This window comes from Podarcis erhardii (genome assembly GCF_964252035.2).
Source record: "Podarcis erhardii genome assembly, chromosome: 7".
NCBI classification, from domain to species: Eukaryota; Metazoa; Chordata; class Lepidosauria; order Squamata; family Lacertidae; genus Podarcis; species Podarcis erhardii.
In genome coordinates, this window is record NC_138511.1 from 84,028,735 (window position 1) to 84,053,229 (window position 24,495).

The 24,495-nt window shown below is 47.1% G+C and overlaps 1 protein-coding gene across 2 annotated transcripts in view; it reads left to right on the forward strand.

Moving 5' to 3' along the window:
• Positions 1-6,793: 6,793 nt before the first annotated feature.
• AXL (AXL receptor tyrosine kinase) overlaps positions 6,794-24,495 on the forward strand; it is a 77,574-nt gene continuing 59,872 nt past the window's right edge. For both annotated transcript variants that reach the window (XM_081868811.1, XM_081868810.1), the window contains exons 1-2: positions 6,794-7,703; positions 21,262-21,460. In XM_081868811.1, the coding sequence (XP_081724937.1) occupies positions 7,631-7,703; positions 21,262-21,460 (272 nt within the window). In that variant the 5' untranslated portion in view covers positions 6,794-7,630. The remainder of the gene's footprint in view (positions 7,704-21,261; positions 21,461-24,495) is intronic.

Below are 24,495 nucleotides of genomic sequence, written 5' to 3' on the forward strand. Positions count from 1 at the left end.
CCGTGCATATATGAAAAGATAAACCCATCCCTCGCCGGCAGGCTCACAATACAACAAACAGTTGTTGTTGTTGCAGAGTCTGTAACCTGAAGTGTATGTAACCTGAAGCATAAGTAACCCAAGGTACCACTGTATATATATATATATATATATATATATATATGACCTTAAAATTCTTATAACACTGCCTAACTTACTTTGCAGAGTTGCTGTGTGGGGATTAAATGATAAGAGAGAAGAATCACGTACGCTACCTGAGGCTCTTTGGATAAAAACAGTAGGCTATAATTTCAATAAATAGTTTTGCTAGCATTTAACAAATGTGCAATTAGGAGGATCCCCCTGAAGAGATGGTGCGCTCACAATTCCTAGCAATTTACTATCCACAGCCCCCTCTGCAAGGCTGGGTGGTGATAGGAGGCAAAACCAAAAAGGTCCCAAAGGATGACTCAGGAATGTAGAACATCGGACTGTTTTTTTGCTGAGAGGAGGGAGCGAAGATGCTTGCCTTTTTCCGACTTAAACAGAATTAGGCCTCTCTTGCAACTTCTGCCACCACCACCCAGCACACAAATTAAATTTATGAAAAACCAGTGAATTGGAAATCCAGCAGCAATACCTAAAATCAAACAGTTACAGCAGCAGGAGGTCCCTATTTTCCAGGGACGTCCCTTATTTAGAGAAGACATCCCGGTTTCTGATTTGATCCCAGAATGTCCCACTTTTCCTTAGGACGTCCCTATTTTCATTGGAGAAATGTTGGAGGGTATGTCCGAGCCGTCTGAAGGCAATCCTGTACAGGGAAGTTTTTTTTTAATGTTAAATGTTTTATTTTGTTATTATATATGTTGGAAGCTTCCCAGTGCCTGGGGCAGCACAGTAAGATGTGTGTGGTATAAAGAGTAAAATTATCATCATTCTTCTTCTTCTTCTTTATGGAATGGGATGTCCCTATTTTAATCATGGAAGCGTTGGAGGGTATGCCGATGTTATTGATCAGATCGCAACCATCATTATGGGATGCCTGGAATGATAAGTATGGGGTGGGCCACGACCTTTGAATGGCTGTTATCTAATGGGAATAAAGGGAAGGATTGTGGAAAAGGCGAAGGAAATCAGATGCAACAGTGGCAATTGTTATTGCTGGGAAAGTTAAATTTTCTGTCCAAATACCACCCCACCAATTCTGATAAGAAAAGCCTGCCTTCCACAATAACTCTGAGCAGAAGGTCTTTTCCTGCAAGAAGAATGCAAACTGCATTGGCAGTGGCCCTAGTGCAGCCTGGTCATTGCTGACCAGCGGGATTTTATTTATTAATCTAGTTTTGTGCTGTCCTGGTCAATGTAATCTGAAGCACCAGCATTTATTTATTTTTTGTTCTTAAGCGAAGTGTTGCATCGTTATCTGCTCCTGAAATAACCTTGGCAAGATAAGCTTTGCCAGAGTTCAGCTGCCAAGCGGCAATAATTTCTGTACAGAAAGCTTGCAGGACTCAAAACCTGGCAGAGGACTCTGCTGTGAAATGGGCTAGTTGTTGTTTGTCTGCATTGAGGAGAAAGTCCATTACAGAGAGAGGAGGGGAAGAGAGGGGGGAGATTAGGTAGGACCTTCACATGTTTCAGGGCTTGAACTTTGACTTCCAAAACAAGTAATGAGAATAAACTGCGACTCAGTTTTATCTCTGGCTCCTTTTCAGCTGAGATTAGATTTTGCTGTGCAATTTAGAAGCCAGGTCCCCAAATGAGCATATTGAAATATTGGCTGGAATCAGTGATTTCAATTTCAGCATGGTTGTAAATGATTATTGTTGTGTTTCGTTTATTTTGTTTTTATTAAACAGCTTAGAACCTTCACCTTGCTTTTGTTCCCATTGTGCAGATAAGGCAACTGAGGCAGGCATGCCACGGCTCGCCAAAGCCCTTGTTTGTTTTGTGATTGACAGGGAAGACCTTTGAATCCCAGGCCTTTCTGAAATTGTCTGGTGAGGAGCGCAGAGAAACGTCATGGTCATCTGCAGCAGTGCAACCGGACGCCTTCCTCTGCCCCAGCTGCAACAAAACATGTCTCTCCTGCATCGGTCTCTATGGCCACGGCAGGCGCTGTAACTCTCCAATGGCTTGACTTCACCCCTGAAAGCACACTCCTCCATTGTCTCCCAAGGCAGACGGATGCCACCAAGTATCTACGGTACTACAAAATTCTTGCAAGTCACTAATACGGCTGCTACTCTGGAAATTAATGTTGATATTAACTGCTGCCTCAGACCCTCACCTCAGACAAGTGGATGGTACCAGTACAAGGCCAGATTTAGGTTTGATGAGGCCCTCAGCTACTGAAGGTAATGGGGCCCTTGATATGTCCAGCTGTCCTTTGTCAACAACAAATTGTCACTGTTTTCCGTGTTGAATATATGCTATATGGTAATTTATGGACCTAATAGGTATCTAATAGGTAATACCTAATAGGTATCCTGAGTGCTCCCTGGAAGGACAGATCCTGAAGCTGAGGCTCCAATACTTTGGCCACCTCATGAGAAGAGAAGACTCCCTGGAAAAGACCCTGATGTTGGGAAAGATGGAGGGCACAAGGAGAAGGGGACGGCAGAGGACGAGATGGTTGGACAGTGTTCTCGAAGCTACCAGCATGAGTTTGACCAAACTGCGGGAGGCAGTGGAAGACAGGAGTGCCTGGCGTGCTCTGGTCCAGGGGGTCACGAAGAGTCGGACACAACTAACGACAAAACAACAATAACAGGTATCTAAAGCCATTCGCACATGCAGAATGTAGGCACCCTATATATAGAAATGAGCAAACCAGTGATATTTTAGGGAGCAGGCTAGCAGGCGGGGCCCATGACTGACATCATAGGCGCCTACACAACACAACACACTGTTGCTGTATGTAGGTTTTATTTTATTTGTTTTTTATCTTATATTTTGGAAATGTACATTCAGGGTTTTTTCTCTTAAAAAATTTTTGGGGCCCCCAAGAGAGTGGGGCCCTAAGCTATAGCTTGTTTAGCTTATATGTAAATCCAGCACTGCCTCAGTAGCAAAAATTGTCTAGTGTGGGGCTAGGGAACATTTTTCACACTCACGGCCTTGGGGGCCGTGTTGTAAACAAAATCTGCCCTTTTTCCCTTATGGGGTATCCAAGAGCCCGTATAGAGTCCTTAAGTGGGTTCCCTATTGGCAGGAGAAAATAACAGAGGCCAACCAGAGAATATTAAGAAGCAAAGCAGCTAGTAAGCCTGATCTTTATTGAACTGTTGCAACAGGGTGCTCCCCTCACACGCAGGAGAAGGAGGAAGACCCAGAACAAAGGTGTGTCCACCCGTATGTAGACATTTTAAATTGCCCGCCTGGAGTCCAAGACCACCCCCAAAAACATCATACCTACATCATAGAAAAGGCGGTTTACAACAGAAATCTGAGTGTGTTGTTTATCTCCTGTCTGACAGATTACCTATTAATGGTCACTTGATTGGATTACCTGGGGAGCCTGGCCAGTATTTTGTAATGATAAATACTTAGTTCCTGAGCCAGGTCACAGGCTCACCCTATTCATACACAGACATACCCTTAAGACAGGATTTGTGAAGGAAAAGACAATGGGGAGGCTTTTCCATTTTCCTTTGACCTTGCAGAGAAATATTTGAGGTCAATTTGGGAGGGACAAAATGGTTTCAGGACTTTTTCTGTGGGGTTTCAGACATGTGGTTTACATATGCAGTTATGAACATTTATCTTTTTTTATATATGACCTTAAAATTCTTTTAACAGCTGCATGCAAGAGGTGGCAGGCCCAGGTGCAACTGAGCCATTGTCAGGTGTGTGTGGGGCTTTTTTGAACCCTGGTCTCTCAATTTCAAGTCCAGCCCTCTAACCACTGCACCATATTGAGGTTGTGTGTGTGTGTGTTCTGATCTGGTTTTTCACCTCAGGCATCAAAATATCCTGGGGCTGGGCTGGCATTGTTTATTAGGGGACGGCTGGAAAAGTCTAATAACTTTGGTGGAATTGTTACTTGCGAGGCTACGTGAAGGACTCAACCTTCGCACAGAAATTAAACAATCGGGCTCATGACGTCTTTGGAAACAGCTTGAGAAGACACAGCAGTCGGCCTGACATGCACAGAGCAAGTAAAAATTAACTAGCTACATCTTTCTGCAGATTGTGGAGCCTTTCCCCGGGAATGTGCATAAGGTTGCTGCTTTCACCCAAACCCAGGCCAACAGCAGAAATTCATCCGGTGACGCTTGCGTGGAAATCGTGACTGCATTTCTAGGTGTGTCGTCTTCTCTGAGAAACCCAAGAGTATTTTACTAGCCTTGCATCTGTGCCTTTAAGAACAGCCTGTCAGGCAGCTATGAGGCAGGTGAAGTTTCTCCAGTTTCATCACCACCCCAGGGAAAATATTGACCTGCCTGATTTCTGCCCATCAGACTGCAGGTCAAAGGCACAGCCAGTGGCGTAGCGTGCGGGGTGCAGGGGGGGCCAGCCGCACCGGGCGCAACATCTGGGGGTTAGGGTTAGGGGGCGCAAATTACTTGCCTTGCCCCGGGTGCTGACAACCCACGCTACGCCACTGGGCACAGCTGTCTTTGCAAGGAAGAGCGTATAAATTCTGCAAGGGGACGTGGGGATTTGGCCAGAGAATTCCTCCCCACCCCCCTTCCCCCAATTCAAGCCTGACAGAGAGTTTTGGAGCGCTGCAGAAATATTGCCCTAATATGGCTTTTGGAATGGGCAATCTTTACATTTTGCATAATAATAGTCGTGACTCTTTTTCCTTACCCTGGAGGTCTGAACACAGTGGCTTATCAGATCTCCCACCAGCCCAGCTCCCCAGAGTTGTGGGTAATGGTTAACTCTGCAATCTCGCACTGTGACTGCCCCCCACATCCCCCAAAGAAACAAACAATGGGGCTGAAATATACAGGAGCGTTTTAAAGTGGCTTATCTTCGCATCTTTAGTTTATGAGCCAAACACACCTGGGGGGGGGTGTTGCTTGCACAGCAGCTAGAGAAAGTTTGGGGGGGGGACCTGCAGGGCTGAACTGAAGTCTCCAGGTTTTCCTGGCCCCTTCCAAGTGACTTATTGGGGGAGGACTGAATCTCCAGGAAGGTGAGAGTGACTATATGAAAAAAATGTTTCATGCCACCCCAATCTCCAAGTGGTGAGAGAATCCAGGGGTTCGAGGGGTTTACATGGGTTCGGTCTCCTTGGAAGGAAGGTCAATGGAGACTGTGGTGTTTTGGGTTGTTTTTTTTTAACACATACACAACTTGATGCCGCAGGTGTTGGAGTAAGGTCTTTAGTTTCCATTGAGACCCATTCATAACTTAGCTGTCCAAAAGCACAGCACTTCAGCCTTTAAGGTGCCCCAGGACTTGAACTTGGAAAAAAAGGGTAAAAGAATATTGGGAAATGATATATAATGAATTGGGAAAAAAATGTTTTAAAGTACCTTGAAAAAACAAACAAACAACCAGAGTCCTTTTTGGTGGGAATAATTCAGAGGGAAATTCCCAGGTGTCAAAAACAACTATTTATGTATGCTGCTACTGCGGCCCGCGTTTTGTTAGCCCAAAAATGGAAAACGAGCGAGGTCCCAACCGAAGAAGAATGGCAACTTAAACTGATGGAATACGCACAGCTTGCAGATTTAACATATAGAATAAGAGAACAAGAAGAATGTACGTTTAAAGAAGACTGGAAAATGTTTACTGAATATATGGTGGGGAATTGTGTTTATTTAAAAATGCTGGTAGCATTAAGATAAATTCAACAAGTTTTGATGGATGTAGCAATGGATTACTGAATGGTTGTAAAATATGCAGGGGTGTACGCGGGTGGCGCTGTGGGTTGAACAGAGCCTAGGACTTGCCGATCAGAAGGTTGGCGGTTCAAATCCCCGCGATGGGGTGAGCTCCCGTTGCTCAGCCCCTGCTCCTGCCAACCTAGCAGTTTTGCACGTCAAAGTGCAAGTAGATAAATAGGTACCACTCTGGCGGGAAGGTAAACGGCGTTTCTGTGTGCTGCTCTGGTTCGCCAGAAGCGGCTTAGTCGTGCTGGCCACATGACCTGGAAACTGTATGCCGGCTCCTTTGGCCAATAAAGGGAGATGAGCGCCGCAACCCCAGAGTCGGCCACGACTGGACCTAATGGTCAGGGGTCCCTTTACCTTTATGTATGTAAAATGAACCACGGAAAGAGGAAAAGGGAAGTCATTGATTTAAGGTTGTTGAAATGAATGTTTTGAAATGTAATTTTAAATAAATGACATATGGTTTTCATTGAGACCCATGCATATTGTACCCTAATTCTTTGCAATCTCCGAATGGGACAGATGCCTTCCAGGGGGTTGGACTAGATGACCGTGGGGGTCCCCTTCCAACTCCACAATTCTATGATTCTGTCCACTCTGTGGAAAGTGCCGCAGGTGTTGGAGTAAGGTCTTTAGTTTTCATTGAGTCCCATGCATACCGTAGCTGTCCAAATGTACAGCACATTAGCCTTTTAAGGTTGCCCCAGCCTTAAAGGTGCACCATTAGAAACAACAGCTATGCCTCTGGGATGAGTTCTCACATGTTTGGAAAACTAACTCTGCAGTCAAGCCTTGGGATGGCTTTGTCTAGGGTCAGCACCCTGCCAATCTCTGTGGGGTATGCACCTGTGTTTTCTCGCTTCCTCTTTATTTATTTTTATTTTTTTGAAATGTGGGTGCTTGTAACTTTAAGAAAAGTCTCTCTCTCTCTCTCTCTCTCTCTTCTGTTCCTCTCCTCCCATTAACCCTGCTTGGGCTGGAAGGAATGTTCACACACCCTTCCCTATTTCTCTCTTCCCCCCCTCCTTCCCTTTCAACTTGCTAATCTCTCAAGCCTCTCTTCTTCTCCCAAACAATTTTTCAGCAGTGTGTAGGAGTGGGTGAGTCAGGAACAGAGCAAAAGAGAGAGAAAAAAAGGGAAGGGACTTTCCCCCCCTTCTTCCACTGCCTTAGCTTTTCTCTGTTATATATTTTTTTTGGAGAAGTCAGCTTTTTTGGAAAGCGGGAAGCGCTTTGGAGAAGTTAACCGGGAAAGTTTTGTTATGATAGCCCCTGCTATAAGATGTAAGCATCATCAGTTTTGCTTAGAAGCCAGAGCAGAAAGAGCTTGGCAAAGCATGGAAAGGGGGGCATATCAGGTGCAAGTTTTGAAAAGCTGCTGAGACGCAAGGGAGTAGGAAATCAGCACTGGAAGTGGCAAGTCAAGCCAAACTTAAGCTTGGAAATTCGAAGGAAAGAACATTTTATTGGCACTCTCTTATTTTTGTGATACGGACAAATGTTTCGAGCTGGGAAATTATTCTGAATTTCCACAAGGAGTTTTTTTTTCTTAATAGAAAAGTTTGGATCCAGTCGTTCTCCTGGGTACTGACTTCACCGAAGATTTCGTCACTTGTTTTTGGGATTCGGCTCCAGCGACAACCTTCTCCTTCGTCTCTTTTGAAACTTCTCAGTGAACTTGGGAGATATTTGAGAGACAAACTGCCCCTGCCTCTTCCTGGGCTCCTCTGCCTCTGCCAATGAGCCCCTAGAGTGTTTGGGGGAGCTGGGATCTGTTGTGGGGACTTCAGTTTTGGAAAATGGGTCAACTTGGCCGATCTTTCCTCTCCTGCCTGCTGGCTTTGTGGATGAGTATTGGCAACGCGCAGGAAGGTAAGTGAATGTTTGTGTGTTTCGGGGTGAAACTAGCTACACAACATGGGCATCTGGTCAGGGGCGGGCGACAGATCTAGAGTACCAAGAGTGATGTGATGGGTAAATTGTTGGGTGTGGACCAGGGAGAGACTGGTCCGATTGCCCACTGGGCAGCGATGCTGACTGAGAGCCAAGTGGCCATAACTCAGCCTCGACTTACACCGCAGGGTTATTGTCAGGGTGAAGAAAGGCCGGATCCCTCTATAGCAGCGGTTCTCAACTTGTGGGTCCTCAGATGTTGTTGGACTACAACTCCCATCATCCCTGAGCTCTGGCCTTGCTAGCTAGGGATGATGGGTGTTGTAGTTCAACAACATCTGGGGACCCACAAGTTGAGAAAGACTGCTCTATAGACATGATGCTCACGAAATGTTTCTTGGGCCAAGTGGCTACCTCTCAACTTGACCTGGACTCTCCTTCCTCGGAGGTCCTTAAACAGAGGTTGGATGGCCATCTGTCATGGATGCTTCAGTTGAGATTCCTGCATTGCAGTGGGTTGGACTAGATGACCACAGGGGTCCCTTCCAACGCTACAATTTTACGATTCCTAGTGTAGTTGTGAGCATCAAACGCTATATCTGCGCGGTGCGACCACCTGAAATCATGGGAGGAAAGACGAGATGATAAATATTTACTATTAAGCCGGTTTGTGTAAATGAGAAGCCCCCCCCCCCCAATTTTCCTCACAACAGCCCTGTGAGGTAAATTGGGCTCAGGGCCACCCTTGTGGGCGTTTGTGGCCAACTGAGAACAGGATTTGAGCCCGCTGTCTCCGCAACACCCGGCTGCCCCTCAAAACAGAGAGAGGCAGAGGCACAATGGGATTTCTTCAAAACAGGCGGTCTCCCTTTCATCCCCGAGTCTGGTGACTGTGTGGGCTGGTGATTCAGTCATCCATCCTTGCGCCAACTTTCTGAAGGGCCTCAGCCTCCAGGAATGTCTCCCTTCTCCAGGTGTCCCCAGCTGGGCCACATCAGTCACCGCTTCTCCATCTCCGCCTCCTGGAGTCGCCTCTTGAGTTTAGAGAGGAAACCTGATTCTTTTTGGATGCTGGGAAGAGTAACGCAAGCAAAAACAGCTATTGTAACTAGAGCTGGGCTAGAACTTTGATGCTGTCAGGTGGGTCCCTCGAGAGAAGGCCTCTCTTTCACTGTGTGGATGGATCTGTGGTTTTAGCCTCAGCACTAAGCTCCAGCCCCGACCCCACAAATCGCTTGCTGTTATTCCACTGATTTTCATATTCCAGAGCGGTAGTTGTCTTACTCTCTCTTGCGGCAAAAGCAACAGAGAGCCCCGTGGCACCCACAAATTTATGATGGCATAAGCTTTCGCGGACTATGGTCTGCTTCATCTGTTCAACTCAGAATAATGCTCCGTGCGTCTCGTGAAGTGGTCTGTGGTTTATCGGAACTTATGCTACCCTAAATTTGTCAGGCTTTAAGGTGTTTCAAAGACTTCTTGCTATATTGATGGTGGTAGCATTTGCAGAGTCCATAAGCAAAATTAATAGGTCTCTGACCCCAAGGGGTCCTCAAGTTACATTTTGACCAGGTTTGGTGGGGGGGGGAATGGGCAATAAGAAATGAAATTAGCAAACGCAGGTTCCTATACCTAGAATGAATTTCCATTGGGAATGAGAATGGAATGCTTAATCTAAAGACTTCATGGGAAAAGGTAACATTCTGATGAAGGATTTTAAGAGAAATCATGAGTAGTGGAACTGCTTAGGTATTCGGAGAGGCTGTATTGAAAGTGACTTGGAAATTACAGCTAATTCAGAATGTGGCAGATAGACTGGTGACTGGGAACGGCAGCTGGGACCACATAATACCAGTCCTAAAAGACAGGAGTGCCTGGCGTGCTCTGGTCCATGGGGTCATGAAGAGTCGGACATGAGTAAATGACTAAACAACAACAACAAAAGAGCTACATTGGCTCCCAGTACATTTTTGAGCACAATTCAAAGTGTTGGTGCTGGCTTTTGAAGCCCTAAACAGCCTCAAGTGCCCAGTATACCTGAAGGAGCATCTCCACCCCCATTGTCCAGCCCGGACACTGAGGTCCAGCACTGAGGGCCTTCTGGTGGTTCCCTCACCGCGAGAAATTAAGTTACAGGGAACCAAGCAGAGGGCCTTATTGGCAGTGGCACCCACTCTTCCATCAGATGTCAAGGAGATAAATGGCTTTTAGAAGACATATGAAGGCAGCCCTGTACAGGGAGGTTTTTTAATGCCTGAGGGGTTTTTTAATGTTAGCACAGTGATACCTCGGGTTAAGTACTTAATTTGTTCCGGAGGTCCATTCTTAACCTGAAACTGTTCTTAACCTGAAGACCACTTTAGCTAATGGGGCCTCCTGCTGCTGCTACGCCGCCGGAGCACGATTTCTGTTCCCATCCTGAAGCAAAGTTCTTAACCCAAGGTACTATTTCTGGGTTAGCAGAGTCTGTAACCTGAAGCGAATGTAACCCGAGGTACCACTGTATTTTGATGGAAGTTGCCCAAAGTGGCTGGGGCAACCCAATCAGATGGGTGGCATGTAAACAATCAGTGGTGATATATAAATATCCGTGATAATATATTGAGAGAATATGCTCAAGATCTCTTAATGCAGGCAGACAGTTGGATCAGCCCAAGGGGGCCCAATCTAGTCCAACATCCAGTTCTCGCAGTGGCCAATGAGAACCCCAAAAAGCAGGGCCTGAACACAACACCACTCTCCCAATTTGCGATTCCCTGCATTCTGCCTCTGACATAGCCGTTGTGGTTTGTATCAGTTGGTTTGCACCTGTAACCCACGTTCCTTTTAAAGAGAGATTTGTCAGTGTGCTTAAAGGGGATTTCCTTCCCTTTGCTGGATGATGCATATTTTCCAATTTATGTCTGAGATTGGGATTCGTACCAGAAAGAATGCTCATGACTCGCCTTATTACTCAGAACCAAACGGGCGTGGTCTTGTTTTCTCCGTTAAAGGAGCATTAGATTCCAAACGGTGAAATGGAAGTGCCAGACTGGAGGGGTCAAGACTGCTGTCATTGCTCCCCACATCTCTGCAAAACAGCTGTATAAAACAAACCACCTAGAATCTCTTGTCGGGCAAAACAACACAACGATTTGCTACACAGGGTGGGCTGCCTTTCTCTGTCGCCACCCGTGTCTTTGTACTCCCTGCTGAATAAAATCTGGGGAAACTACACCATCTTGGGCTATATAAATAACTGCTAGCATAGCTCTTGTTCTTCACTCCACCCATGAGACTTTGCAGAAAGAGCGGGAGGAATTTCACCGTTCTAGTTTTGTACCTTAGGTTGGTCAAAGCGGAACGAATTGGTGCCTTTGAGTTCATGCCTCTGGGAGGAGGGTGCAAAACTGGATCACCTGAAATATTTGCTGGGAAATGGGTGCGTTTGGCAGAACATCTCAGGTTCCAGGCAGAATGAGGAGCCAAGTTGCTTTCATTGTGTTTAGCCACAGGGTATAGCGAGATGAAACTGTTGGCTGGCCTCACCCAAAGGTGACAGGGGTTGTGATTAACTGAAACGTACCCTGCCCGACTTTGGACCAAGGAGCCACCTGTACAATTAACGGCCAACATTTCGCCTGTTTTCCTCTACCGCTGTCTCAGAAAGCACCGCTCTGTGGGTGGTATATAAATCTGGTCAGGTTAATCTCCCATCATATTTAATTTCTTTCAAACAATATAGCAGGCTGCGCTATTGTTCTAGAAAAATAGGTTGCTGGAACTCACAATGAACACACCTCCCTTGTTCTCTTATAATGGCAGGAACTGAGTTCCTGTGAGCTCTGGCTGAAAAAAAGCCCTGGCCTCAGGTCACCCTATGTGTTGCTGTTATTTTTTACCTATGTCATTTTAAACTGTGATATTAATGCTGTATTCTTAGTTTTAGATTTTGATTTATGTGGAAATTGTTTCCCATCTGGTTGTGTATTTTTTTTGATGTGGTTTATTTATTGCTTATGACTTTTGTAATTTTGTAAATCTTGTTATGCTGTAAGCCGCCTTGAGCATTGTTTTTTTAACTGTGGAAAGTCGGCATACAAATAAAAAATGATGATGATGATGTAAGCACAAAGGGTAGGGTGAAAATGTTCCTGTGTCTGCAGCTCATAGCTCTGTACACTACAGTTCACCACAGTACTTCAGCAGCTTGGCTGATGCCACAGATTCTGAATCATTTGATGATAGTCTTGGTTTCCCCCAAAGAATTCTGGGAGCTGTAGCTTGTGAAGGGTGCTGAGAGTTGTTCAGGAAACCGCTGTTCCCCTCCCAGAGCTACAAGTTGTCTGGGATGAATATGTATGGGGTGAATATGGCCCCAGTCTTCCTTACCCAGGTTTGTGGAGGGGACGGATTTGAAACTTTAAAAGTTCCCGGAAATACTGGGGGCAAGCTTCCTGAACTTCTTGCCCTCTTGGTGTTCTGGATTACAAAACCCTGACCATTGGCCGCAGGAGTAGCAGTCTACCAAATTCAAAGTGTTGGTGCTGACCTTTAAAGCCCTAACCGGCCTCGGCCCAGTATACCTGAAGGAGCGTCTCCACCCCCATCGTTCTGCCCGGACACTGAGGTCCAGCTCCGAGGGCCTTCTGGCAGTTCCCTCCCTGTGAGAAGCCACGTTACAGGGAACCAGGCAGAGGGCCTTCTCGGTAGTGGCACCCGCCCTGTGGAACGCCCTCCCACCAGATGTCAAAGAGAAAAATAACTACCAAACTTTTAGAAGACATCTGAAGGCAGCCCTGTTTAGGGAAGCTTTTAATGTTTAATAGGTTATTGTATTTTAGTGTTTTGTTGGAAGCCGCCCAGAGTGGCAGGGGAAACCCAGCCAGATGGGCGGGGTATAAATAATAAATTATTATTATTATTATACCAGCAATTGAAGGGGGGCAACCAGGTTGGGTAAGGCTGATCATGACAAGCGTGCAGCTGCAATCGAATCTGGATCCGTGTGCACATCTGTCAGCCAGCTTGCGAACGTTAAGCTTAAAAACTAGCTCCTTTGGGGATGAAGAATGTGTTGGCATCATAGAGGAGCGCCAGGCTCTCCGTAAGCCATAGCGTTTCAGAAATAGATTTTGAGGAGGCGCCAAAATGCTCTGGAAATCGGAAAAAATTGTGTGTCGGATTTGCTGCAACCCAGTCAAGTGGGGCAGTGATTGCGAAGGCCTGCCTCTTTCCTCCTACGTGGGGAGGACACCTGAGTTTACCCCAGCCACTCCCCTTATGCACATTCCTTTGGTGGAATGAAATCTTGTAGACTGGAAGCTTAATGTGCAGGGCAAAGGAAGGGGAGATAACTGGCTATTTCATACGTAGCCTGCAATAGCTGCATTTGTACTAGCTTAAATGTAAAGGGACCCCTGACCGTTAGGTCCAGTCGCGGACGACTCTGGGGTTGTGGCGCTCATCTCACTATACTGGCCAAGGGAGCCAGCGTACAGCTTCCAGGTCATGTGACCAGCATGACGAAGCCGCTTCTGGCGAACCAGAGCAGCGCACGGAAACGCCGTTTACCTTCCCGCCGGAGCGGTACCCATTTATCTACTTGCATTTTGACGTGCTTTCGAACTGCTAGGTTGGCAGGATCAGGGACCGAGCAACGGGAGCTCACCCCGTCGCGGGGATTTGAACCGCTGATCTTCTGATCGGCAGGCCCTAGGCTCTGTGGTTTAGACCACAGTGCCACCCGTGTCCCATCTAGCTTAGATGGTTTAAAAAAACAACAACCCCCATAATTAGATGTTCAAGGAGGAATACCAGCAGCAATTAGCCGTGAGATGTCAGTGGAACCTCCATGAACGCAAGCAGGCTATCTCTGAACAGCAGGAGCTGGGAGCCAGCAGCAAGGGGAGGCCGAGACTTTCATGTTCTGCCCACCAAGTTACCAAGGGAACAACATTCTGGCAGAAATGCAGGGCTAGGTGGCTTTTTGGAGTGATGTGGCAGGGCCAGTTGCATGCCTGCAATTTAGCAGGCCCAACCTCTGGCCTGGTTTGAGAGTTACACGGTGCTGCTCTCATAGAAGAGGGAAAGAAAGCCACATATGTGAGTTTACTAATCCCAGACGCATCCACGGAGGCTAATACAGGCGGCTGAGAACAAAGCAGTGGTTCCTTTGCACATGCCCAGAGACACTCTGCTGTTTACTGTGGCCTTATATGTTCAAGGATTGAGAAGGATTAGGCCCTGGGAAAGGTTTTATCTCCCTGTTGTAAACAAAAATCTGCCCTTTTCCCTTAGGCTGCCACCTTTTTCTGGATAAAGCCGCTGTCCTTTAACTATTTGGCTGCCTCTTCATTGAAATATATATGAGCCTCATTTGCTCTTTTGCCTCACTGAGGCTGGGTTTAGGGTGGCCAACCAACCTGGACAAAACTAGCAGCCTGTAGACCAGGCTGTTGTTGAAGGCGCAGGAGCCTGGGGGGCGGGAAAGATTTGAGCCAGCTGGGAGGGTCTGCCTTCCTCTGCTCCACTCTCCCAATTAACTTCCATCTCCAGGGGCTGCTCTGTGACACCATCAGGGCCCCACTCCTACGTCTCAGGTTTGGGGCTTGAAATCTCTGGGATTCTCTTGACCTGGCAAGCCTAGCTACGACTGTTAGCGCTGCCTGATGGGAGTTGTAGTCCAAAACCTCCAGTGGGTACCACTGGGGCAATCTTTGGGGCTTGGAACTGGATTTTTTTTGGGGGGGGGCAGGACAGGGGCTGCCTCTGGTGCTGGAGCAGTGATAGAGCGAGCCCGCCTCTCCACAACCACAACAGAGGTTTCAGTTCTCGCTGCCGTACTTGGCTCAAAAGGGAGGCGAATGGTCTCCAGCCCAGGCATCGTGTGCCAACTTTTTCTCCCTGGGGCTGGGAGAGGCGGGCTTGTTTACATCATTCGCTCAGTGAGGTCATAGAGTTGAAATGGCCATGCAGTCCACCCTTGTGTGGCTTCACTAGGGCTCTCTTCCCTGCTCTGGCAAGTCAGAGCAGGGCCTTTTAGTGTGAACACCCCTGTTCTGTGGAACAGCTTCCCTGTTGAAATGCGGCAGGCGCCCACAATTTCCACTTTCCGGAAAGAATTGCAGCCGTTCTTGTTTGGACAAGTTTTTCCAGCTAAACGAAAAGGTCTCTGCCTAAGCTGTTTATTTTGTAGTATTAAAAAAACCTGTTCAGTGGTACCTCGGGTTACAGATGCTTCAGGTTACATACGCTTCAGGTTACAGACTCCACTAACCCAGAAATAGTACCTCGGGCTAAGAACTTTGCTTCAGGATGAGAACAGAAATCGTGCAGCGGCAGCATTAGCATTAGCTAAAGTGGTACCTCAGGTTAAGAATAGTTTCAGGTTAAGAACGGACCTCCAGAACGAATTAAGTTCTTAACCCGAGGTACCACTGTATTTACTTTATTTACACTTTTGAAACCGTTTTCAGTCACTCCTATTGTATGCGCATGAGACTCATTGGAAAGACAATTCATGAATTAAAGTAATAATAATAACCAGTGCTTTTTTTTCTCAGGGGACGCAGGGGTACACATTCCCTGGCCCAAACATTTTGTGAATCTAAGTTTGGCCTCATTGAGGGGGAGTATTTCAATAAGAGTAGGAAAATGAGAGAACCCCTAAACATTTTTTTAGAAAAAAGCACTGATGATGATGATGATATGCTTCATCCAAATGCCTCCAGTAAGGGCTGTCAGATGCCAGCCCCAGTATAGTGCCATTGACACAGTTGGCGCTTTTGAGAATAATCTGAAAAGACAGGTCCCTGCCCCAACATGCTTACAATCAATCTTGGAAAAAAGAAAGAAAACACGACCAGGATGAGGGACATGGGCGTAGCCAGAATTTCACTGCATGCTTCTCTGTTGGACCAGGAGCCAATTTGGGTCTCTTGGCATTGAAGAAGATTTCCCCTCCCCTCCCTTCCCCATCTTTCCTAGAGAAAGGCAGCATGAGGCTCAAGAGTGAGGCCTGGGTTTCTTCCAAGTACGCAACTTTTGTTTCTCAGGCCCTGGAATGTGTCCCTCATTCCTCAAGGGTTAACGGCGGCTGCGGGGCAGGATATTCTCAGACTGGATTTATGTGCCTGCCGCTCCACCTCCTCTGTTCCACACACATTATGCATCATCTAGTGGCGTATATTTTATGTCCCATGTGCCGCTCTCGCTCTTTGACCTCGAAGCGCCACAGAGATTCTACAGCCTTGCTTTGCAGCCAAGGGAGATTGGCCCTCCTGAAATTAGAATATGTTCTCGCTTGGTTAGTGTGGAAGATTGACCAAATCAGTTTATAGAGGAACATTTTATCCAGGGCTTTTTTTCTGGGGGGATGCAGGGGTACGCATACCCCTAAACATTTTGTGAATCTAAGTCTGGCATCATTGAGGGGGCAGTATTTCAATATGGATGCAGGATGCGGGTGGCGCTGGGGGTTAAACCACAGAGCCTAGGACTTTCCGATCAGAAGGTCGGCGGTTCAAATCTCCGCGATGGGGTGAGCTTCCGTTGCTCGGTCCCTGCTCCTCCCAACCTAGCAGTTCGAAAGCACGTCAAAGTTCAAGTAAATAAACAGGTACCGTTCTGGCGGGAAGGTAAACGGCATTTCCGTGCGCTGCTCTGGTTTGCCAGAAGCAGCTTAGTCCTGCTGGCCGCTGGCTCCCTTGGCCAGTATAGTGAGATGAGCGCCACAACCCCAGAGTCTTCCGCGACTAGACCTAATGGTCAGGAGTCCTTTTACCTTTATTTCAATATGAGTAGGAAACGGAGAGTACTCCTAAACATTTTTTTAGGGGGAAAAGCACTGGTTTTATCTATGAAGCTTATGGTGGTCATTTGGGGATCCCTGCTCTATTGTGCTGTCTCACATTTACCAGAGTTTACGTCTGATACTCTTGTCTTCATCCCTGGAATTGGGGTGTGTGATGCTGCTTTTTTTGGGGGGGGGTTACATGGCTGGAGGAAGGGTGAAGCAGACCCCCCTCCGCTCCGGTACCGCTCCGGCGGGAAGGTAAACAGCGTTTCCATGCGCTGCTCTGGTTCGCCAGAAGCGTCTTAGTCATGCTGGCCACATGACCTGGAAGATGTACGCCAGCTCCCTCGGCCAGTAAAGCGAGAGGAGCGCCGAAACCCCAGAGTCTGCTACGACTGGACCTAATGGCCTGGGGTCCCTTTATCCTCAGTGGAATGGGGAGAGAAATGGAATAGAAACAAGAAATTAAAGATGGCGTCCTTCTGCCCAGAAACTCCAAAGGGCTCTTGACCTGGAGACTGCAACCCCTTAAACTGTCGTTGGAATGGTGGGCAGAGTGATTTCCCCTCCTTTCACTTCCCAAACAGTGAGGGAAAAGGAGGCGGTGAATCTGGAATTGGCTGAGGGAGTCCCGGCCCCCGCTCCCCGCCATTCAAGGTTCCCACAGTGTTGGTTGTTGCTTCACGATAGAGAAAAATAAAAGAGATTTTCCTGGCATCAACAGGATTGCTGCCCCATAAATCTGTTTATTTGCAGCATTCCTCTCGGTGCATAGTATTGGTTCAGTTCGGCTGCATGTGGGTGGTTTAGCTCTCCCCGCGCCAGTTTAATCAAACTGTGGGCAGAGTGAATCCGTTTTATTCCGGCAAACTTTTGATGTTTTTTGTGTGCTTGGTTTCAACCGCTGACCCTTAGCCAATGTGCTTTATTGTTGCTGTGTCTCTGAAATCACCATTTGAAATGCTGCACGCTGCACTGGGCAGGTTTTTTTGCGCTAGAAGGGTGGGGTAGAAATGTTTTAATTTAAAAAAAAACATGTATTTCTACCAACAAGAAACGTACAGTATCTGATTTACTTTATGGGTTTGGGGGGGATAATAAAGGCCTAAGAAAAATATAACCACAACAAATATATAACTGGGGTGGTCCTAGGCAAGAGAAGGGTATGTTTTCTACAACTTTAATATTTATGGAGGGGATTTCAACAGGTGCAGCTTGTCAAGCAAGTTATAGCACACCTCCTGAAATCCCCTACACAAATATTAAAGGTGTAGGAGCACTATTCTTTCCCCGCCCTTTCCTTTTTTTCTATGAAGCTGCCCTAGAATATCCAGGAGATTTGAAAGTAATCAGGGAGCTTAAATCTGTTTTGTTGAATTGACTGGAGATTTGGGAAAAGAAGCTTCAACTGTTGAATTTCTGCCGCTATGGCAGAAGTCCAACAGGTGAAGCTTTACTGTCAAAAGCTAATAAGGGGTTTTAGCAGACTGTTACTAAGACCAGAAGAACCCCCCACCCCCACCCTCTGGGCCTCTAAGCTTGCAGAGCTTTTGCTGCTCTACCCTGGCCCACACTAGGGCTTGGGTGGGTATTTTTTGATGGGCCGGGGAATTATAAGAACCGTCATTAAGCGGGTGGGGCTGGTGCAGCTGCTATCCCTTGGCAGCTGGTGACAGAGAGGCGAGGAGAGTCATCGTCCGCAGCCGGCCTGGCCAGCCAAATCTGAACGTCACCGTTCCCTCCCGCTGCCCCAAATTGGCACATTACAGAAGACAAGATTTGCAAAAAGGAAAAAAGAAGGAGGAAAGTGGTGCTAAAGAGTTGCCAACTTTTAAAACTAGCTGCTCCTGCTCCCTGAAGCAGTCAGATGATCTGCCACAGACGATAGCAGGTGGCAAATGGATAAGAGTTTAAAAATATTAAGCGAGATATGTATGTGTGTTAGTTAATCAATCAATCAATCTTTGTCTCCAGGCTTAACAACCTTTCTTGTTGATTCCTGCAACCCAGACTCATGCTACTGGCAGTAGAGCTGGCTTGAGTTCTCATTTTTTTTCCTGGTCGGTGGCCATCCCTTTAAATAATATTCAAATAATATTCATAGCCTAATTTGACCCAGAGCTCGGAGCCCACTGAACCGTTCTGCGATGCCAAAGCACAGCCATTGGAATATACAGTGGTACCTCGGGTTAAGTACTTAATTCGTTCCAGAGGTCCGTTCGTAACCTGAAACTGTTCTTAACCTGGAGCACCACTTTAGCTAATGGGGCCTCCTTCTGCCGCCGCGCCACCGGAGCACGATTTCTGTTCTTATCCTGAAGCAAAGTTCTTAACCTGAAGCACTATTTCTGGATTAGCGGAGTCTGTAACCTGAAGCGTATGTAACCTGAAGCATATGTAACCCAAGGTACCACTGTATTGTAATAAGAGAGTGAGGCATCTTGTGGGTCTCTGAGCATGCGCAGTGCATTTTTCCCTTTACGCAATCGGACTCCTGGAGTGTGACGATGAGAGCCATGCTTTCCAAGTTGGAAGTTTTTCATTCTCAGGCCTGCTTCAGCCCGAATGCCCTTCCCTTGTAGCAGGACTCAATTTTATTTATGTAAAATTGCAGACCCTCCCAGGATTTGTGGGTGGGCAGAGAACGGCAAGGTTAAACGAGCTTAAAACCTGTTTTCAGTGAATAGAAGTTCTGGTTATGGGCTAATACCTGGGAATTGGAAAAGGGGACAATCATCATCATCATCACAGAGTCATAGAATTTAAGAGTTGGAAGGGACCCTATGGATCATCTAGCCCACCCCCTGTAAGGCAGCTGTTCCATATGGGGTTCGAACCTGCAACCTTGGTGTTATATCAGTACCACTCTGTATCCAATATTATTCTTACTTTAATTTCTTACTGGCCCTTCACCACATGGTCTCTGAGCAATTTTAAAACATTCAGAGGAGCCAGTGTCACATAGTGGTTAGAGTATTGGACTCAGACCTGGGAGACCAGGGTTCAAATCCCCACTTGGCCATGGAACTTATTGGGTGGCCTTGGGCCAGCCATAGCCTCTCAGCTGAGCCTACCTCGCAGGCTTGTTGTGAGGATGAAATGGGGTGCAATAAAGCTTTGGGGCACCATGAATGCCACTGCGATCTCCTTAGGGCAGGCATGGCCAAACTTGGCCCTCCAGCTGTTTTGGGACTACAACTCCCATCATCCCTAGCTAACAGGACCAGTGGCCAGGGATGATGGGAACTATTGATGCAAAAGGCCAGCAGATGGTAGATAAATAGCTAAGAAAATTGGGTCAAAACAATGCTGTAGGGTGGGTCCTAAAATATATACAGTGGTACCTCAGGTTAAGTACTTAATTCGTTCCAGAGGTCTGTACTTAACCTGAAACTGTTCTTAACCTGAAGCACCACTTTAGCTAATGGGGCCTCCTGCTGCTGCCACGCCGTCGGAGCCCGATTTCTGTTCTCATCCTGAAGCAAAGTTCTTAACCTGAAGCACTATTTCTGGGTTAGCGGAGTCTGTAACCTGAAGCGTATGAAACCTGAAGCGTATGTAACCTGAGGTACCACTGTACATCTCAGGTGTCAGGTACAGTTACGGACGTGATTCGTGCGGGATGCATGTTCGCAACCCGCAGCTGCGCATCTGCGGATTGCGATTTGTGTTTCTGCGTATGTGCAAAGCGTGATTTTAGTGCTTCTGCACATGCGCGACCACCTAAGCCTGGAAGTAACCCATTCTGGTACTTCCAGGTTTCGGTGCATCCGTAACCTGAAAAAACACAACCTGAAGCGTCTGTAACCCGAGGTATGACTGTACATACCGTATTTTTCGCCCTATAGGACGCACATTTTCCCCTCCAACAATGAAGGGGAAATGTGTGTGCGTCCTAGGGGCGAATGCAGGCTTTCGCTGAAGCCTGGAGAGCAAGAGGGGTTGGTGCGCACCGACCCCTCTCGCTCTCCAGGCTTCAGGAAGCTCTGCGCAACCCTCAGGAGACCGGCTCCGAGGGTTGCGCAGAGCTGCCTGCAGTCCTGGGCTCAGTGCAGCTCTGCACGGCCATCAGGAGCGGGGTGCGAAGTCCCGCCCGGCTCCCGGTGGCTGCGCAGAGTTGCCTGCAGTCCCTGGCTCAGCACAGCTCTGAGCGGCCATCGGGAGCGGGGCGCAAAGTCCTGCCCGGCTCCTGTGGCTGCGCAGAGCTGCCTGCAGTCCCTGGCTCAGCACAGCTCTGAGCGGCCATCGGGAGCGGGGCGCAAAGTCCTGCCCGGCTCCCGGTGGCTGCGCAGAGCTGCCTGCAGTCCCTGGCTCAGCACAGCTCTGAGCGGCCATCGGGAGCGGGGCGTGAAGTCCTGCCTGGCTCCCGGTGGCTGCGCAGAGCTGCCTGCAGTCCCGGGCTCAGCACACTTCTCCCCATCGCCAGCCCCACAAGCTCGGGGGACAGCGGGGAGGCGGAGCGTGCCTTCCCGCTGTTCCCCGACCTGGTTCTTCCAGCCCCGCACCTGGAAATAAATGTTCTTTATTTCCCCCCCAAAAAACTAGGTGCGTCCTATGGGCCGGTGCGTCCTATGGGGTGCAAAATACGGTACTTATTAAAGAGGCACTTATTCAGTGTGCAGCAGAAACTGCACAACAAAGGTAGACTCCCATTGGCTAGACTCCCATTGCTGTTTCTATCCTAGACCCATCCCTATGTCTCATTTTCCTTCTGTACGATGCTATTCAGGTGCTCCAACGCAATCTCTTTCTCTCCTCCAGCCGTGTTCTTCCAAGAGAGCCCTTCGAACCTGACATCTTCCTTGGGCAAGGACATCAAGTTTTCGTGCTCCGCCCATTCTCTTGGCGAGCCGCCTGAGATCAGTTGGCTGCGGGACGGAGCCGCCCTGGACTTGGCTGACAGTAACCAAATGCAGTTTCCCTTGGATGATGAAGAATGGATGACCACCAGCGAATTGAGGTGAGCACCTTGCATCCCACAGTAGGTGGGCTGGCAGGCTCAGCGTTGGGAAGATCTAGCGGTGTTAGCGGACAGCAAGCTCAGCACGAGTCATCATCATCATCATCATCATCATTTTAAATTTGTATACCGTCTTTCTCTCTTACAATACTCAAGGCAGTTTACGAGCTGAAGAAACTAAAAATGTGCATCTTATAACAATCTAATGCAATACAAAAATGTAATAATAAAACATAACTTTGAAATAGGCAACCTACATCAAAAAAGTAACATTCAACAATCATTATAATAGTATAAAATGATAATACCAACATATAAAAGTTAAACAGAAATCCACTCAACAGTTACAATACAGTGGTACCTCTGGTTAAGAACTTAATTCATTCTGGAGGTCTGTTCTCAACCTGAAACTGTTCTTAAGCTGAAGCACCACTCTAGCTAATGGGGCCTCCCGCTGCCGCTGCACGATTTCTGTTCTCATCCTGAAGCAAAGTTCTTAACCTGAGGTAATATTTCCGGGTTAGCGGAGTCTGTAACCTGAAGCGTATGTAACCTGAAGCGTATGTAACCCGAGGTACCACTGTAAATAATATCCAAACTATAATCAATAAAACCACGGCAAGCCACAGTACATAAAACAATACAATACACATTGAGAAGCTGTTGACACATTGAGTTAATAGTGTGATGCAGTAGCAGCAAAACAAAGAAGCCAATGCTGATCTAGGCTGCACCAACAGAAGTCTAGCGATCACGGGAAGTCATAGTCCCACTCTGTTCTGCCTTGGTCAGGCCACGCCTGGAGTCCTGTGTCCAGTTCTGGGCACCACAATTTAAGAAGGATGCTGACAAGCTGGAAGGTGGGCAGAGGAGGGTGACCAAAATCGTGAAGGGTCTCGAGGCCAAGCCTTATGAGGGAGTTGGGTGTGTTTAGCCTGGAGAAGAGGAGACCGAGAGGAGATATGAAAGCCATCTTCAAATGTCTAAACTAAGGGGCTGTTGGGTGTGTTTAGCCTGGAGAAGAGGAGACCGAGAGGAGATAAGAAAGCCATCTTCAAATGTCTAAACTAAGGGGCTGTCATGTGGAAGATGGAACTACAGTGGTACCTCTGGATGCAAACGGGATCTGTTCCGGAGCCCCGTTCGCACCCAGATGCGATTCGTTGCTTCTGCGCATGCGCGCGACGTCATTTTGACCGTCTGCGCATGCGCAAGCGTCGAAACCCGGAAGTAATGCGCTCCGTTACTTCCGGGTCGCCGCAGCACGCAACCCAAAAATACTGTATTTTTCGCTCTATAAGACGCACCAGACTGTAAGACGCACCTAGTTTTTGGAGGAGGAAAACAAGAAAAAAAATATTCTGAATCCCAGAAGCCAGAACAGCAAGAGGGATCGTTGCACAGTGAAAGCAGCTATCCCTCTTGCTGTTCTGGCTTCTGGGATAGCTGGGCAGCCTGCATTCGCTCCATAAGACGCACACACATTTCTCCTTACTTTTTAGGAGGGAAAAAGTGAGTCTTATAGAGCAAAAAATACGGTACTTATCCCAAAGTTACTTCAACCCGAGGTATGACTGTAGCTTGCTTGCTTCTGCTCTGGAGGGTAGGGCTCGAACTAATGGATTCAAGTTACAGTGGTTAATTCGTTCCGGAGGTCCGTACTTAACCTGAAACTGTTCTTAACCTGAAGCACCACTTTAGCTAATGGGGGTCTCCTGCTGCTGCCACGCCGCCGGAGCACGATTTCTGTTCTCATCCTGAAGCAAAGTTCTTAACCTGAAGCACTATTTCTGGGTTAGTGGAGTGTGTAACCTGAAGCGAATGTAACCTGAAATGTATGTAACCCGAGGTACCACTGTACAAGCCGACTAAACATCAGGAAAAAAATTCTGACCGTAAGAGCGGTTTGGCAGTGGGACGGACTCTCTCAGGAGGTTTTTAAGCAGAGGTTGAATGGCCACCTGTTATGGATGTCAGGCATAATTGCATGAACTTCCACCCTGTCCCCTCTCCCTCGCCTTTTCTCTAAAATGTCTCAAACCCTGCAACCTTTCCCCACGTTGAAGTTGCCTTGACCGTTTGGCTAGCCCCTTTCTTTTTTCTTTTTAAATAATATTTATTAAAGTTTTGAAAGTTACAGAAAGAAAAAAGAAAAAGAATTAAACATAACAAAATCATACAATACAACCCAAAAACAAAAATATTACATATACATAACAAAAATAAAACAAAAACAGTTAAAAAAAGAAAAAAGAAACACAACCAATACTTTCAATGTTATTAACTTTCTTTTGCTTGTTTCAGCGACCTCCTCACACCTCCCTTTTTTGTATTCCACTTCAATTATTTGTTTCAGCAAATCCTTTCCATCTTCCTCAAACTTCTGTCCTATCATTTAACTTAACAAATTCTAACATTATTTTTTCCTTTGATCCAATTACAATCTATTATACTTAATTCTTTATAACATTTCTGCTAAAGCCATGTAACTTCATTCCAACATCTTTCTAACATTCCTTAATTTTACAATATTTCTGTAAATAATCTTTAAATTTCTTCCAATCTTCTTCCACCGACTCTTCTCCCTGGTCTCGGATTCTGCCAGTCATTTCCACCAATTCCATGTAGTCCATCACCTTCATCTGCCATTCTTCCCGGGTGGGTAGATCTTGTATCTTCCAGTACTTTGCAATAAGTATTCTTGCTGCTGTTGTGGCATACATAAAGAAAGTTCTATCCTTCTTTGGCACCAATTGGCCGACCAATTGGCTAGCCCCTTTCTGACTGTATTCCGATATCCTTTTTGATGCGAGGCAACCAAAACTGCACTCTACAGCCAAACAGCCAGTTGCACAACAGGAGGAAACCGTGCCATGGGGGAGCGGGGGAAAGTTGAAGCAGTATGGGTGTTGCCTGCTTGACTTAAACCACCATCCCTGCTTTCCTCCACGTGAACAGCCGAGCCATCTTCCTTGTGGAGAGCTGGGGAGCTGGCTGGCTTCCTCCGAGGGGGTGTGTGTGTGAGAGAGACACAT